This window comes from Numida meleagris, chromosome 2 (genome assembly GCF_002078875.1).
Source record: "Numida meleagris isolate 19003 breed g44 Domestic line chromosome 2, NumMel1.0, whole genome shotgun sequence".
Taxonomy (NCBI): Eukaryota; Metazoa; Chordata; class Aves; order Galliformes; family Numididae; genus Numida; species Numida meleagris.
In genome coordinates this window covers 13,766,052-13,778,917 of record NC_034410.1, presented here as the reverse complement: position 1 = coordinate 13,778,917, position 12,866 = coordinate 13,766,052, and the positions used below count along the sequence as shown (strand labels likewise).

Below are 12,866 nucleotides of genomic sequence, written 5' to 3'. Positions count from 1 at the left end.
CATAGGGAGCATCACGGGGCGAAGAGGAAACAGGGAGCGTGCTGCAGGTTGTCTCATACGCGAGCGCCAAGGGCACGGCCTTAAGGGGAGCATAACTGCCATTGCCCCAGCTCACACTCTGGTCAGCACGCTGCGGGACAGCCAGGGGAAGATTAAAAGGATTGGGATTGCTTAGTCTGGAGAAGGGAAAACAGAAACACAGAAGCCTTTAATAGCTTCGTAGGCTGCTACTGGGTGTGCAGAGATGAAGGGGGAAATGGCTGCGTGTGCACGCTACGTGGAATAGACAGAATAGGGAAGATGTAAGCGAATTGCAGTCACAACTGCTCAGATATGCAAGAAGAAAAACTTTCTAAATGAGAACAGAGTTATGTGCTAGAAAGGAGTGCCTGCAAGTTTGTACCCCCTCCATTGGTGGGGTCTGGAGAATGAATGGCTTCTGGGACACGGCCCTGTGCTCCAAACCACTGCTGGGATGCAGCAGCGCTGGGATGCCTATTAACACCGACAATGCTCACTCGTGGAGCAGGGCAGGGGCTGCGCAGAGTGAAGCACACCGAGTGTCAGGGCCGTACAACGCAGCAGACATAACGGGGTGCAGGTAGGAAAGGGAGAGCTGAGCGGTGTAAGGACAAGGCAGAGGTGAGGCAGACTGCAGGAGGGATGAGGCAGCTCTCGCCGCTGAGTCCAAGCACAGGGCTGCAGCACACGATGAACTAGCAGAGGAGGAGAGGTGCTCAGCTTCCAGCGCCTGGTGCAAAAAATGAAAGCCTTTCCTTACAGAATTTATTATTACAGAAGACAGCTGTTTCTTTTTGCACTATCAATTAACATGAAGAAAAAAAAGGAAAAAGAAAACCACCCCAGTTCCTAGCAGCCTGGCTTCCTCCCAGCTCTGCCTGTGCTCCTGCAGATTTTCTAAGCAACAGTTCCTCTGCTGTGCCGGCTGTCCATCACACCTGCTTTGTCCTGTTGCCTGCCCTGCTTTGCATTTGCCCATTCCCACACTCAGGACCAGCTCTCCCCTTCCCTGTGAGTGACAACTCAGTGCAGTAAGCCGCAAAATTCAGTCACCCCCGTGCTATCCCATAACTGTTCCCATTTGCAGTTCTGAGCGTGCTGAACGCAACGTAATTTTCTTCTTTTGAAAGCAAGCAGCAGCTAAGCACCTTAACAAACCCGGTGCATCTGGGGAAGTCCTAGGAAACTCTAATATTAGAGCTGCCATTTAAGTCTCAAGGAAATAAAAGGGTCCAGGAGGCCAAGCTCCCTCTGCACGTCTTTCATGTTGGTTTGCTACACAGCGTGATCTTGTTTTACAAGTGCTCTGTTTACAAGAATGCTATGGAAAAAAAAAGTTCATTTAAGTCGCACAATCGCATAGGGCTACTTTTGAAAAAGGGCCGATCCAGCCCTACCAGCTGCTGGCCCACAGAACTTGGCAATTGTGGAGGCTAATTAAGATTCCTCAGAGGAGCTCTCCTCTCCTCATCAGACATGCTGAGCCTCCCCCCGCGCCCCAGCAGAATGCCCAGTGCGCGGCCCGCTCATGAATTAACCGATTGATTCTGAAAATATCAGTCCTCTGGGGCTAAATAAAGCCGTTCCCTTTAAGAGGAAAACGTCAGCGCTCCCCATAAGAATGAAGCAATAGTACGGTACCCGCAGCCTGCCTTCATGCTGCGAGATCCAAGGAGTGCCAGAGGGCTCGGCGCACAGGGAATCCGTGCTGGCTGTCCGTGAGGGTGGGTGCTGGCAGCGAGCACAGCCAGCAGCCCGCACTGAGCACACTGGCTTACCTGCATCTTTGACTGAAAAACAGCCCATTCTGCAAAGCAAAGCATTAGAGCTCCAGTCCCTCCCCACAGTTATTACTGCTGTAAAATAGGTTTTATGCTAGAATCCAATCTGGTTCATACTTTCCTCAGTTCAAGCTTTGTTTCATCTGACACAAATAGCTTTCCCTCCCTGCGTTTGTGCAGAACTCTGGGTTTGATTTTTACAGGAAAGCTAACTGTAGGAACGAGAAGACAAGGCAGTTCAGGTAGTGAGCAATCCCCGTGTGCTGCCACGCAGAATCTCAAGCATGCCCTCAGGCCGGACAGCCGACGGGCTGAGTGTTTAGCTGCACCTCTTTCAGTTAAGAAGTACTTTCCCCTTCCCAATTGAGACAATTAAAAAAGGTCGATTTCACTGCACAAAACCATACTATATATTGTAATAACAAAATGCTTTATTTTCTGGGAATACAAGGAAAAATGCGATGTTCATCCCTGTTATCAAATGGTTCTAAGGAGGAATTCTTTCTCTGAATACAGAAACACCGATACAGCTTATCTATCTCCTTTAGCAATGGGAATTCTTAATTTTACAGCTGAAGTTGGGATTTCAAAAATCTACAACAACAGATTTCAGCGTTGCTTGTATTTTGTAGTCGATGGGGCACATCTGCCACTCGGCACTGCTCTCATTTGAAAGCCTAACAGGAGGCTGAAAAGACAACACAGATGTAGCTATCACAATTCTCACCCAGGTTGCTTTGCAACAAACCACAGAACTTCACCATTACCACAATAAAACAGTGAGAAAGCCGCAAGGTAAGCTGCCTTCTCCTTTATCTACAAAGACTTCTCATTCAAGCTTTATGCTTGTGAAATTCTCGTACCATTCATCTGATTACATCTCAGCACTTCGCCAAACATCCCCTCTGCTGGAATCTGGAACTTTGTTGTGAGAAGAATACAACAGATTAAAAGTGAAGGTGACTTATTTCCCAGTGTATCTGCTATCTGTACAGTAGGAAGAGAGCTGAGATGTTTGAAAGACTGCAACCCTGTATCCATAAATTACTTCTGTCTTCTGCGAATCTTATGTTAAGAGTTTAGCTTGTTAAAGAAAGGGACTGGGAGATTCCTAAAATTGTCAGATTATAAAGTAAGCTTGCACCTTTTAATGTGGCGGGACAACTCCTTGCTGCAAGCAGTGTCCATGCTAAGCAACAAGACGCATCGGTCTTACTCTGTGAAGGGGTTCACGTTGTCTGAAGCGGGAATGGCAGACTCCAAAATAACTAATGGTTTTCTTTATTCAGGTTAGACATAACAAATATGTCAGATACAGCAGTTAGTCTAGAAAAATACATTTAAAAAAATCTTCAGCAGACCACGCTCCCTGTAACAAAATCTTTCAAAACCAATTTTACAAATTATTCTACATTAATGTAAAAAGAAATTCTTAAATTTAGCATCATGGATTCCATCAAACTTCTATCTGTCAGAACATGAGTTTCACTATTTGTAGATGTTAGAATTTGCAATACATTTTTCTAACGTATCCTGTACACATTAAATAACCTAAAAGGCTCCTCTTGTAGTGCATTAATTTAGCAAGCACACTCTGTATTTTTCCAGTACCATTCGCGTTACAGTTATTTGCCCGCAAATGTAATTAATATCTAAAAGTGCACACAGTTAGGTTCCCCCCTCCCTCTCCATAACCTGCTTCGCTGCTGAAACCCAGACGTCAACTGGAAACATTATGCTACTGCAGCTACTCTACCCATCGTTAGAAATGTGTGACTAGAACGTTCTTAAACTATACAAGAACTGAATTATATACAAGAACCAACAGGACAGTCTGTATTTACATAAGAAACTTCCACTACCACAGCATTACACCAAGAACTCAATACAGTGTTACAGTCGGAATTTACTTCGGTTTTAGCTGTAAATCAGTATAACACAAAACCTAGCTCAGGAGACACCCTGAAAAAACAAACATGTGTATTAAATATGACTTTTGTTATGCCACAAGACAAATATCCATTGCTGGATACTCTTACAAGTTCAGTGTTCACAATAGTATGCTGTTCTATAAAGCGACTAAGAAGTTCCAGAAATGTCGCTGGGGGAGAAAAAGACAAAAAAGGAAAAAGGATAGCAGGTGTCAAGTGAGGAATCAGACCTGAATAACTAAACCAAACTGTTAGCGTAAGACAGTCACTGCATGCAGAAACCCCTCAGAAAAGCGTCACTCCGACCTGCATAGCTTGCTTGTAACACACAAGCCTAAGATGTAACTTCACTGATTATTTTCATAGAACTTTTCCATACCAAGTGGGAACGTTTTAAGATTAAATTCCAGATTATCCAGTTTGAGATTAATAGCTTTACTCTCCAAGAAATCCAGTGTATGAACCTATACTGTAATTTGCAAATGCTACTTAAAAAAAAAAAAGGCAAACTATAAACTTTTAAATTCACTTTTTACAATGAATTTTTCAAAGAAATCCAAACAATGAAAGTGTTGTCTTTAATCTGCATTAAAGTGGTAAAACATTTCTCCTGTTTCTCCCCTCCCCCGAAAGTGCAAAAATCAAGTTGCTTCTTGGTCCACAAACATAATACATCACGTACAATGGGAGATTTTCCTCCTGATGGAATACTGCTGCCAACCCATCACTTCCAGTTTCCACTCCAAGAAAAATGTCAGCGTCCAAAGATGGCATTCAATTCCAGTAGGATTAATTCTACAATCTGGTTCTGGTACACCGTGTGGACTGCTATGTTACCAGTCTCTTTCTCTGGTTTTAATAAGGTTGGACCAAAAACTATTGCTACACTCTGATAGGTCATTCGGTTCTTTTCTCCATTTTCTACAACTCTGAAAGGAGAAAAAATACACAAAAAGAAGATCTATCAGTGCTAGAGTAATGGGATGACAGAAAAGAAGTCCAAAGCAAATGACTATACATAATATTTCCTTAATGACTAGTCTTGTCATTAGCACAAAGCCGCTGTGATTCCCTTCTCTACAAAAAAGTTTGGTTCTGGGATACTATTCTCGAAGTCCTAACAATTTCTGTAACATAAGACAAGCATCACAATTATGCCACATACTGTCCGCTTGCTGCTCTGCAAGCTTGTATAAATACAGACTGATATATTGCTTTTATCAAGTCCAATATATGCAAGAAAAGCACAACAGGCACTGCCACCTCCTCTTTTTAACTTGATTATTTGGCTTTAAGGGAGTATCAGCAGTACAAAGCCTTTCCTTCCTTCTGATTCTTACCTCTTCAGGTGTCTAAAGAGTACTTGCATAGTGTCCTGATTTGGTTTTGGCAACTGTTTGATTAGATCTTTAACAGCATGGACACGCTGTCTCGGTTCTTGCTCTGCAGAAGGAAGAAGTGTAGAAACAAAACCTCAGTATTTCTGTACAAAACTTCATGATAAAAATTAACAGACTGGGGCTAAAAGCTTAGATTTCTCAGGGCTGATATCAGAGAGCATGCTGCCACCTCCCGGGCAGCCTGCATATTACCGACAGCGACACGCAAGCCTTGCAGACACTCACAGCCAAAACATTCTACAACAACCAAAGTGCTCACATTGAGCAGAACTTGTACCAAAAGCACAGCACTGCTTCCCATACTTACTAATCGCATTGACAAAGTCATTGAAGTGGTTATAAGTGAACAGCGGCTCCGGCAGTTCTCTGAAAAACATCTTTAGAGCTCCTGTGATGACATGTATATCTTCCCATTTACTGTCATTCAAGTCAAGTTTCTCATCTGAGAGAAAAAATTGAATAATTAATATTAATAAGTTAACTATAAAAGGTTACTTAAAAAAGTTAATTCCTTTTCTTTCCTGTGTTTATTGTTTTTAATGTACGGAAGACTGGTAACCTGCTTCAGCCTCTTCGCTGCTGGGTGCAACAGTGTAAAACCTTTTACATTTGTAGGTGGCTGGGAGAATACTTTTCAGAACAAATACACTGTGTGAGATGCTCATAAGGCTGCATTACGACAACCTTGCATGCTCTCTGAGCTAAAACACTATCAACAATCCAGTCCTCGGGAGAGCTGCAGCAATGCAGAGTGCCCCAAACTACTCCAAAAGGAAACAGCAAGAGAAAATTCAACAGTAATTCCACCTCAGCCTGGAAGCAGGATCTTTTCTGAACTCCTATGGACAGAGGTGGCCAAACTTTGCCTAGTGCACTACATGCAGCTTTCCTGCCAAGGAGGCTTTCCAGAGGAGAATCCCAACTCTAGACGTAACACAGAATTTACTTTTAGACCTGATTAATTGGGAAATGAGTGATGAGATCATAGGGCTCAGATAAGCCACTGTTCTCTTCCCAGCTTCAGTCTACCTACTGATTCCCACTGAACCAAACACTATGGTACAGATACATGAAGAGGTTTTGTACACCACAGTGCTGTAAAGACAAGCTAGCAATCCCCATACTAATCTTGCTAAAAAGCATCAACTTACAAGTTTAACACTAGCAGAAGCTCGATACTCTTACTGTTTCCCCATAAGGTACGCAGTTTGGGGGTTCTTTGGTCATTTTTTCCTCTTGAATTCTATTACCACCTTTCTTTAAGAAAAATGCTCTAGCGATGCCTCCATGTAAGACCAAACCAGCAGGCTGTTAGGGTGGTGGTTTTTTGATTACTTTGTTAGGGTTTGGTGGTTTCATTGTTTTGGATTTTTTTATGGGTGTGTTTTTACACACTAAATTCTGCAATTTTGAAGTAACTTTAAGGATGGCAATCATTTCTCAAGAAAAGCTGCGTTATGCACTAAGAAATCTTTTCTCATGAGTTCTCTACAAACTTCAAGCAATCTGAAAAGCTATGCAACTGTAATGTAGTTGATGAAAACTTACCATGATTGACTGCAAATCTTAGCTTCTGTATCACTGCAAGATTACCACTAACTCGGTATAAGCCATCAACATCTAATCCTAAAATAAAGGGATAAATCAATTTTAATATCTTTCATGCATACAGGTTCTGAAATCATTAGGCTCCTTGCTCATAGGTCTATTCTGCAAAATTAAAACCAAAAGCAGCCCTCCTAATCTTGTGCTAACAATCACTTGGTTCAGCAAAAAAAACCATTTCACTAGCTTTTTGATGGGCAGGGCACATCAGAGAAGGCTTAGTTTGCTGAAAAAGATTTTGTAGTGTCAAGTTCAAAGTAACCTTTAAAGCTTCCTATGCAGAAGAACAGGAGTAAATGAGGTAACAGCTTCAAGTTTTCCCAGTGAGACTCAGGATGCCATTTAAAATGCTGTTAGTGGGTAGATGGATGGATATATGCAGAGTCCAACATGCAAGAACCAAGTATTTCGTCGATGTTCCATTTTTTAATGATGGTCAAGAAAACTCAAGTCAGGCATAAGAGGGCACCTCAAAGTTGCCAAGTGACCAGGTTTGCAAGAAATAATGATGTGCCTGCGCACTCACTATCCAACAGCCTTCAGAAGTTAACAGGTAGCCCCTGCCCTTACAGTACTGTAACACACAGCCAGGCAAAGAAGAAAACTGTCTCTGTGGAAGCTAATGCAATTCCTCATTAGCAGGTAAAGAATTTAACTGAAATGGCACTTGAATGCAGCGTGCAAGTCAGTACCCCCAAGAGGGTGAGTGTTGCCAGAATACCTTCAGTCCCTGCAGCTCCTGGAGTAGCCTGATGCAACACAGCACAGTTACCAGCACCATCTGACACATCCCTTTTCCCCATAATCCACTAGTCATTCCTTTACAGAAAGAACTGATTTGACGTGTGCTGGCAGAAAGAAGAGTTGAGGAAGTGGGGAAAAAACCTGCTCGTTTCTGTCAGCTTCCCCTCAGGTATTTAAAAAGGGAAAACTTCACCACTATCTTCACTGCAGTCCTGTCTTTAAAATACAAAAAAATTAAAAAGGAAAAATAGCCCCTTTCTATCAAACTGCAGATCACAAATGGGACAAAGCCTGCCAGGACGGTACTACAGGACGGTAGTTTGTTGACCAAGAGTAACGCAGTGGAAGCAGTTATTTTTCCCCTCCTGGGACACAAGGCAACAGCATTGAGAAAGAAGACAACATGCTGCAAAAAATCCTCAGAAATGCCCATGGAAAATGCCTTAAAATTCACTTATGGTACTCCCTTGTAAACACCCTGATCTCAAGATTATGTTCTCAAATTAACAGACCATCTCAGCAACGGTTATGGAGATTCTATAAATCACTCTCAGTTGATATGGCAATGGCAAGAGACAAGCTAGAAGCCCAACCCAGAGTACAGACAAATCAGGAATCTCAACCAAGAAATTTCTTACAAAGAAAAAAAGTGAAGAAGTCCTTTGTATCAGACAACCCATGATGTCACATGTAACTTCTGAAAGTCTCTCTTCACCTGAAGTAAAACTTCAATAAAATAAGCTCTTCTATGACTTCTTGTAATTTCTCCTCCAAAAAGCTGTTCAGCCTTCTCCTCCTCTTGAAAGATACTGAAGTAGATCAATTCCTCCAATGTAAGACTTCCTTCCTTCTCCCCACACTGGATTCCACCTACCTTACCACCCTCAAAATCTCATTGCTAACTACAGACACATGTCAGATTATTTTCTCTAACAATCAACAGCACATTAAGGATTAAAACATTCAAAATTAGACAGCATGATGAGCAAGAGGGATTTAAAAACAAACAAAAAATTCACCATACCATGTTCCTCAACATGCTCAATGCACAGCTTCACGAACTTTGGCACCGTGCTGTTTTCTCTTTGACACAAGCTGGTGAGATTGGAACCAAACACTTGATCTGGAACCAAGTAAAGAGACTGATTTACAGTGGAACAGGACTCGAGTGACAGAACTAGTGCAGGTTAAAACAAACCTCTACAAAGAGCAAAAAGTACCGGATACAATTGTTGCATTATTAGAGCGAAAGGGGGGAAAGTTCTGAAAAGAGTTCTCAACAGCTCCCAGCAAGAAAAAGTGTCAGCAGTTACCCAAACATGAGTCTTTGAGGGAGGAACTTTTGGTACTGAAATCATTTTAATCCATCAGAAGAAAACTCAGAAGAATCATGCAGTCATTACTGCAGTGAGAAATTGAGCCTGTTAAGATTCGTATGTTCTGTTGTACTTCATTCCTATTCGGAGTTCAAAATACATTTATCTTAATCTTTGATAAAAAAAATCTGAATGGAAACATTTTAACCCAAATGAAAGCATGCGGGGAGAAAAAAACGTTATTCTCCATTGCATCTGTTTAAACCAGCATTACATGTTCATTTACAGAGAAAGGTTTTAATACAGAGTTTAGCTTCTCACAGGTCTAAGTTCTGAAATGACTTCATAAATGATAGACCTTTACATCACAGAGCTCTGACTGCATATGTGACTATGCATAGGCAACATGGCCGCAAGGCTGGAATTTAAATACAAGTACTTATGGACAAAGTCCATCTTCTTTGATATTTTATGTCTTGCCCTCAAAATTACACAAAAGCCAGTGGGAGTGCTCTCTGTCATAAACTAGAGCAAAATGAAAATCAGCTTCGGCAGAGAACACGTTCTTGTAAAGTCTTAGTGTATTTCATCAGCATGTTAATTCCTCTTGTTCAGATCAGATGTTAGCACTGAAACGTTCCCCAGACTCATGGTTTCATCGTATGCCCACATAACAGATGACATCGCAAGTTCAGATGCATGAGACTGAAACAAGTCTTGAAATAGAGAAGCAAAGCTCACACTCCAAGGGAAGAAAGTTTTATTTTATCTTTTAAAGGCAGCATGTAAGTGACCATCTTTGCAGTATTTAATACATTTTATTTCAGAGCTTATGCGAGAGAGAAACTGCTCTTGCATTTGCATCATGCATAGCATCTAGCCCATTTTTCATGTTTAGTGACAACACTTGCATTTGATAACTGCTTTGGGAAATCCAAACAGCACACCAAACCAATTATACAGTGAGAAAATTGGTAAACAACGGTATTATTAGCTGTATGCATAAAGGCCAGTGCCCCAAAACATCTCATTCCTGCTGCTCCTACTCACACAGCCAGCTGTATAAGCAGAATCAGTAGCAAAGGGTTGAAAAAGGCCACGCAGCAGAAAGCCAGACTAGCAAGCAGCTGTAGCAGGTAAAATAATGCAGATTAGATAGGACAAGAAAATATTGGTATGTAACAAAATTATTTGCTGCAACTGCTTCTGACCATAACTATTTCCACATAAAGGAGAACCGTATTTGTTTCTCCCATTTTAAAGTAGCTTTTGTAATTCTGTTTTTCCATGTAACAGAAGTTTAGCACAGTTACTTCTCAGCTTGATGCATGCTGTTTCAAGGGTGTTTTATAATTTTTTTTTCATTTTTTTCAGCTGATATTGCATTTGCCAAGTTTTCATTTACTAAGCTTAGTAGCAGCCACAAAGTACACTGAGCTTCAGAAAGACTTCTGTATTTTTCACTCATACAGTAAATGTAAAACTGTACAGCACGGATCCAACTTTTAAAGTTTACATCATGCTTTTAAATAAAAACAAACTCTTTGTTCCTTAGCGTCTTTATTAAAAATCCAATCATCAGCATGCACGTGTACAAGTTAAACTTGGCTTAGCATTTACTGTTGCTCATGTCAGAAGTTACGTCATTGAGAATTCACACGAATTCTAAGCTGTAAAGCAGGGCAAAACATCAAAGTCTGGGAAAAATGCCTACTTGCTTCAAACAAAAAATTCATAGTTTACAGTTAAATGATATTTGCAGATACACAAATATATCAAATGCTACATGCAACAGAAGCACATCTGTTAAAGTATGCAGTTAGGCAAATCACAGTCAGATTTGGTCTGATATTTGCCTACCCATATGCTATTTTGACCCTAGTAGAGCACCACCTATGAATCCTGCTAAAGCATACAAACAAATAAATTAACTTTTACAGTGAGTACCAGGAATTACCAAAAAATTTACATAATCACATTAATTTAGACCTGTGCAAAAACCGTTCTCTTTCAGAGTTTCTACAAGTGTGACAGATGGAAGTATATATTAAGCTATCAATTGTTTCATAAGTTGGCTTCAAGAGTATCTGTAAAACTCATTCTTTGTGGAAAAAATCTCCAAAAAAATGTCTACATTCAAAAAAAAAGAAGGTTAGGGAAAAAGGATGTTGGAGTTTAGATTCCTTCAGCCTCATCCTTTTTCTGCCTAAACATTTTGTTTCTAATGAGATGGCACACAGTTCTCCAGTTCCATTCAGATTAAAAACACCCCTGTGAAACATGAGCACGTGTTCAGCTCTGTAACAAAAGGACAGCTTTCCTTTCCCTTGTTTGCACAAACGATTACTTGGCTATACAAAATTTCCAGCTCAGAGCAGCAGACCAAATGGACTTTCTAGCTCAGAAGCACTCCAAGTCCATAGAGGCTCCTGTGCTCTCATTTTCCACTTCAGTTTTGCCAATAATGAGCTGAAGAGGACATCCTTGGCAAAGTTTAGTAGCTAACAGCATTGCTCAGAAGACTCAGAAGAACGACAAACAATCACCAATTTCACTATCCATCCAAGATACTGTTAAGCAAGCTACATTCATGTTTTACTCTAAAACTAGACAACATGAACCCCATTGTACACCTGAATTATCAAATTCAGTTTCTCAAATTATTTCCTTTGTTAAAAAGGTTCATTTACCCTTAATGTAGCCTTTTTCACGGACAGCTTGTAATGTAGGTCGTCGTGTGAGAAACTTCTTGAGCTTCGTTTTGGTCTTTTTCTGATCTGTGGCATCTATGTTGCTAGGTACTTTCACTGCTGGAAATAAAAATATGCTTAGCATCAATATGCACAAAAACAACTTTTGAAGATTAACTATTCAAATTCACATTGCATCCATATTCTCTCTTTTTTTTTTTTTTTTAATTTCTTGTACATAGCATCCATTTTTCAAACTGCCAGAACACTAACCTGTCACCAAGTGCTGTATGCAAAAATATCTAAATAGTAACTTAAAGTAAGCATGGAATTTAAAACATATAGCTATGTTTCAAAACTAGCTCTGGCTCTCACTAACCATCTTAACTGAAATAAATACTTTCTTGCAAATTACTTAAGGCCCAGAAGTAAAGGACAAAACAGTCTGCCTGATTGATATATTTCTTCCACAGAAAAAAAATTCTGTGGCTAAAAGAAATTTCTTTCAAATTTGAGAGTGTGATTAAAAATGTTTGGTTTCTGTAAAGGAGCCAATATAGCATTAGCAACTTAGTGAAACTGAAGTTTTCGTTAACAGTGAAAATATTTACAGATGTTGTACCGTGGACAAAAAAGTAAAACCATCCAAGTCAGTTTTGAACAGGGACAGAGATTCTTATTCAAAATAATTTATAAGTCAGAGAAAACATCCAATTACTTCCACACTTTTGACAAAACCTTGAAAACAGATTATTTCACTACTGCCTGTTTTCTCCTACTTTTTAAGTAGGATTAAGAAAACATAGATAAAAGTTAGTAACTGGCAGCAAGATGGAAGATGTCCTCTTGAATTCTGTCTTGTTTACACGAGTGAAGAAGAGGTAATTTTTTTTTTTTTTTTTTTGCATTCCTAAAATCAATTATTGGAATATTTTCTACTCACAACGAAGTTTCTTAGAGTCTTTATTCTCTTTCTCTTTTTCTTTGTCTTGTTTTTCCACCCCAGGAGAATCTGGTACCTCATCTTCTAATGCTTCATCAGATTCTATTACCTATTAGATTTAAGAAGATAAAGGTAAGTTTACCAATTCACAGAACACAGCACTAAGAAATACATTTCATGCAGACTGCTCTACAATATACTTTTATTTTCTCTTTCACTTGATTCTTTCCTGAACTTGAGATGCTAACATTATCTTCAGAGATGATACCATTCTTGCTGGCAGTAACTTTGAGAAGTAGTATTTGGTCATAAGACCCAATACAGACAAAAACTTAATTACATCAACTTTTTTTTCTTCCTCCCAAATCCAGTAGACAAACATCAGCTATTTCATCCAGATGATCTGCTACAGAAGCACCTGAATGATAAGGTCAA

At 40.1% G+C, this 12,866-nt stretch overlaps 1 protein-coding gene across 11 annotated transcripts in view; it reads right to left on the bottom strand.

Annotated features, from left to right (window-relative positions):
* ARHGAP12 (Rho GTPase activating protein 12) overlaps positions 3,068-12,866 on the bottom strand; it is a 72,923-nt gene continuing 63,124 nt past the window's right edge. For 10 of the 11 annotated variants that reach the window (XM_021386188.1, XM_021386192.1, XM_021386193.1 and 7 more), the window contains 7 exons: positions 12,432-12,540; positions 11,489-11,608; positions 8,507-8,605; positions 6,682-6,759; positions 5,441-5,575; positions 5,074-5,176; positions 3,068-4,662 (listed from right to left, as the gene is read on the bottom strand). In XM_021386188.1, the coding sequence (XP_021241863.1) occupies positions 4,488-4,662; positions 5,074-5,176; positions 5,441-5,575; positions 6,682-6,759; positions 8,507-8,605; positions 11,489-11,608; positions 12,432-12,540 (819 nt within the window). In that variant the 3' untranslated portion in view covers positions 3,068-4,487. The remainder of the gene's footprint in view (positions 4,663-5,073; positions 5,177-5,440; positions 5,576-6,681; positions 6,760-8,506; positions 8,606-11,488; positions 11,609-12,431; positions 12,541-12,866) is intronic. The other variant, XM_021386191.1, reaches the window with a different exon arrangement.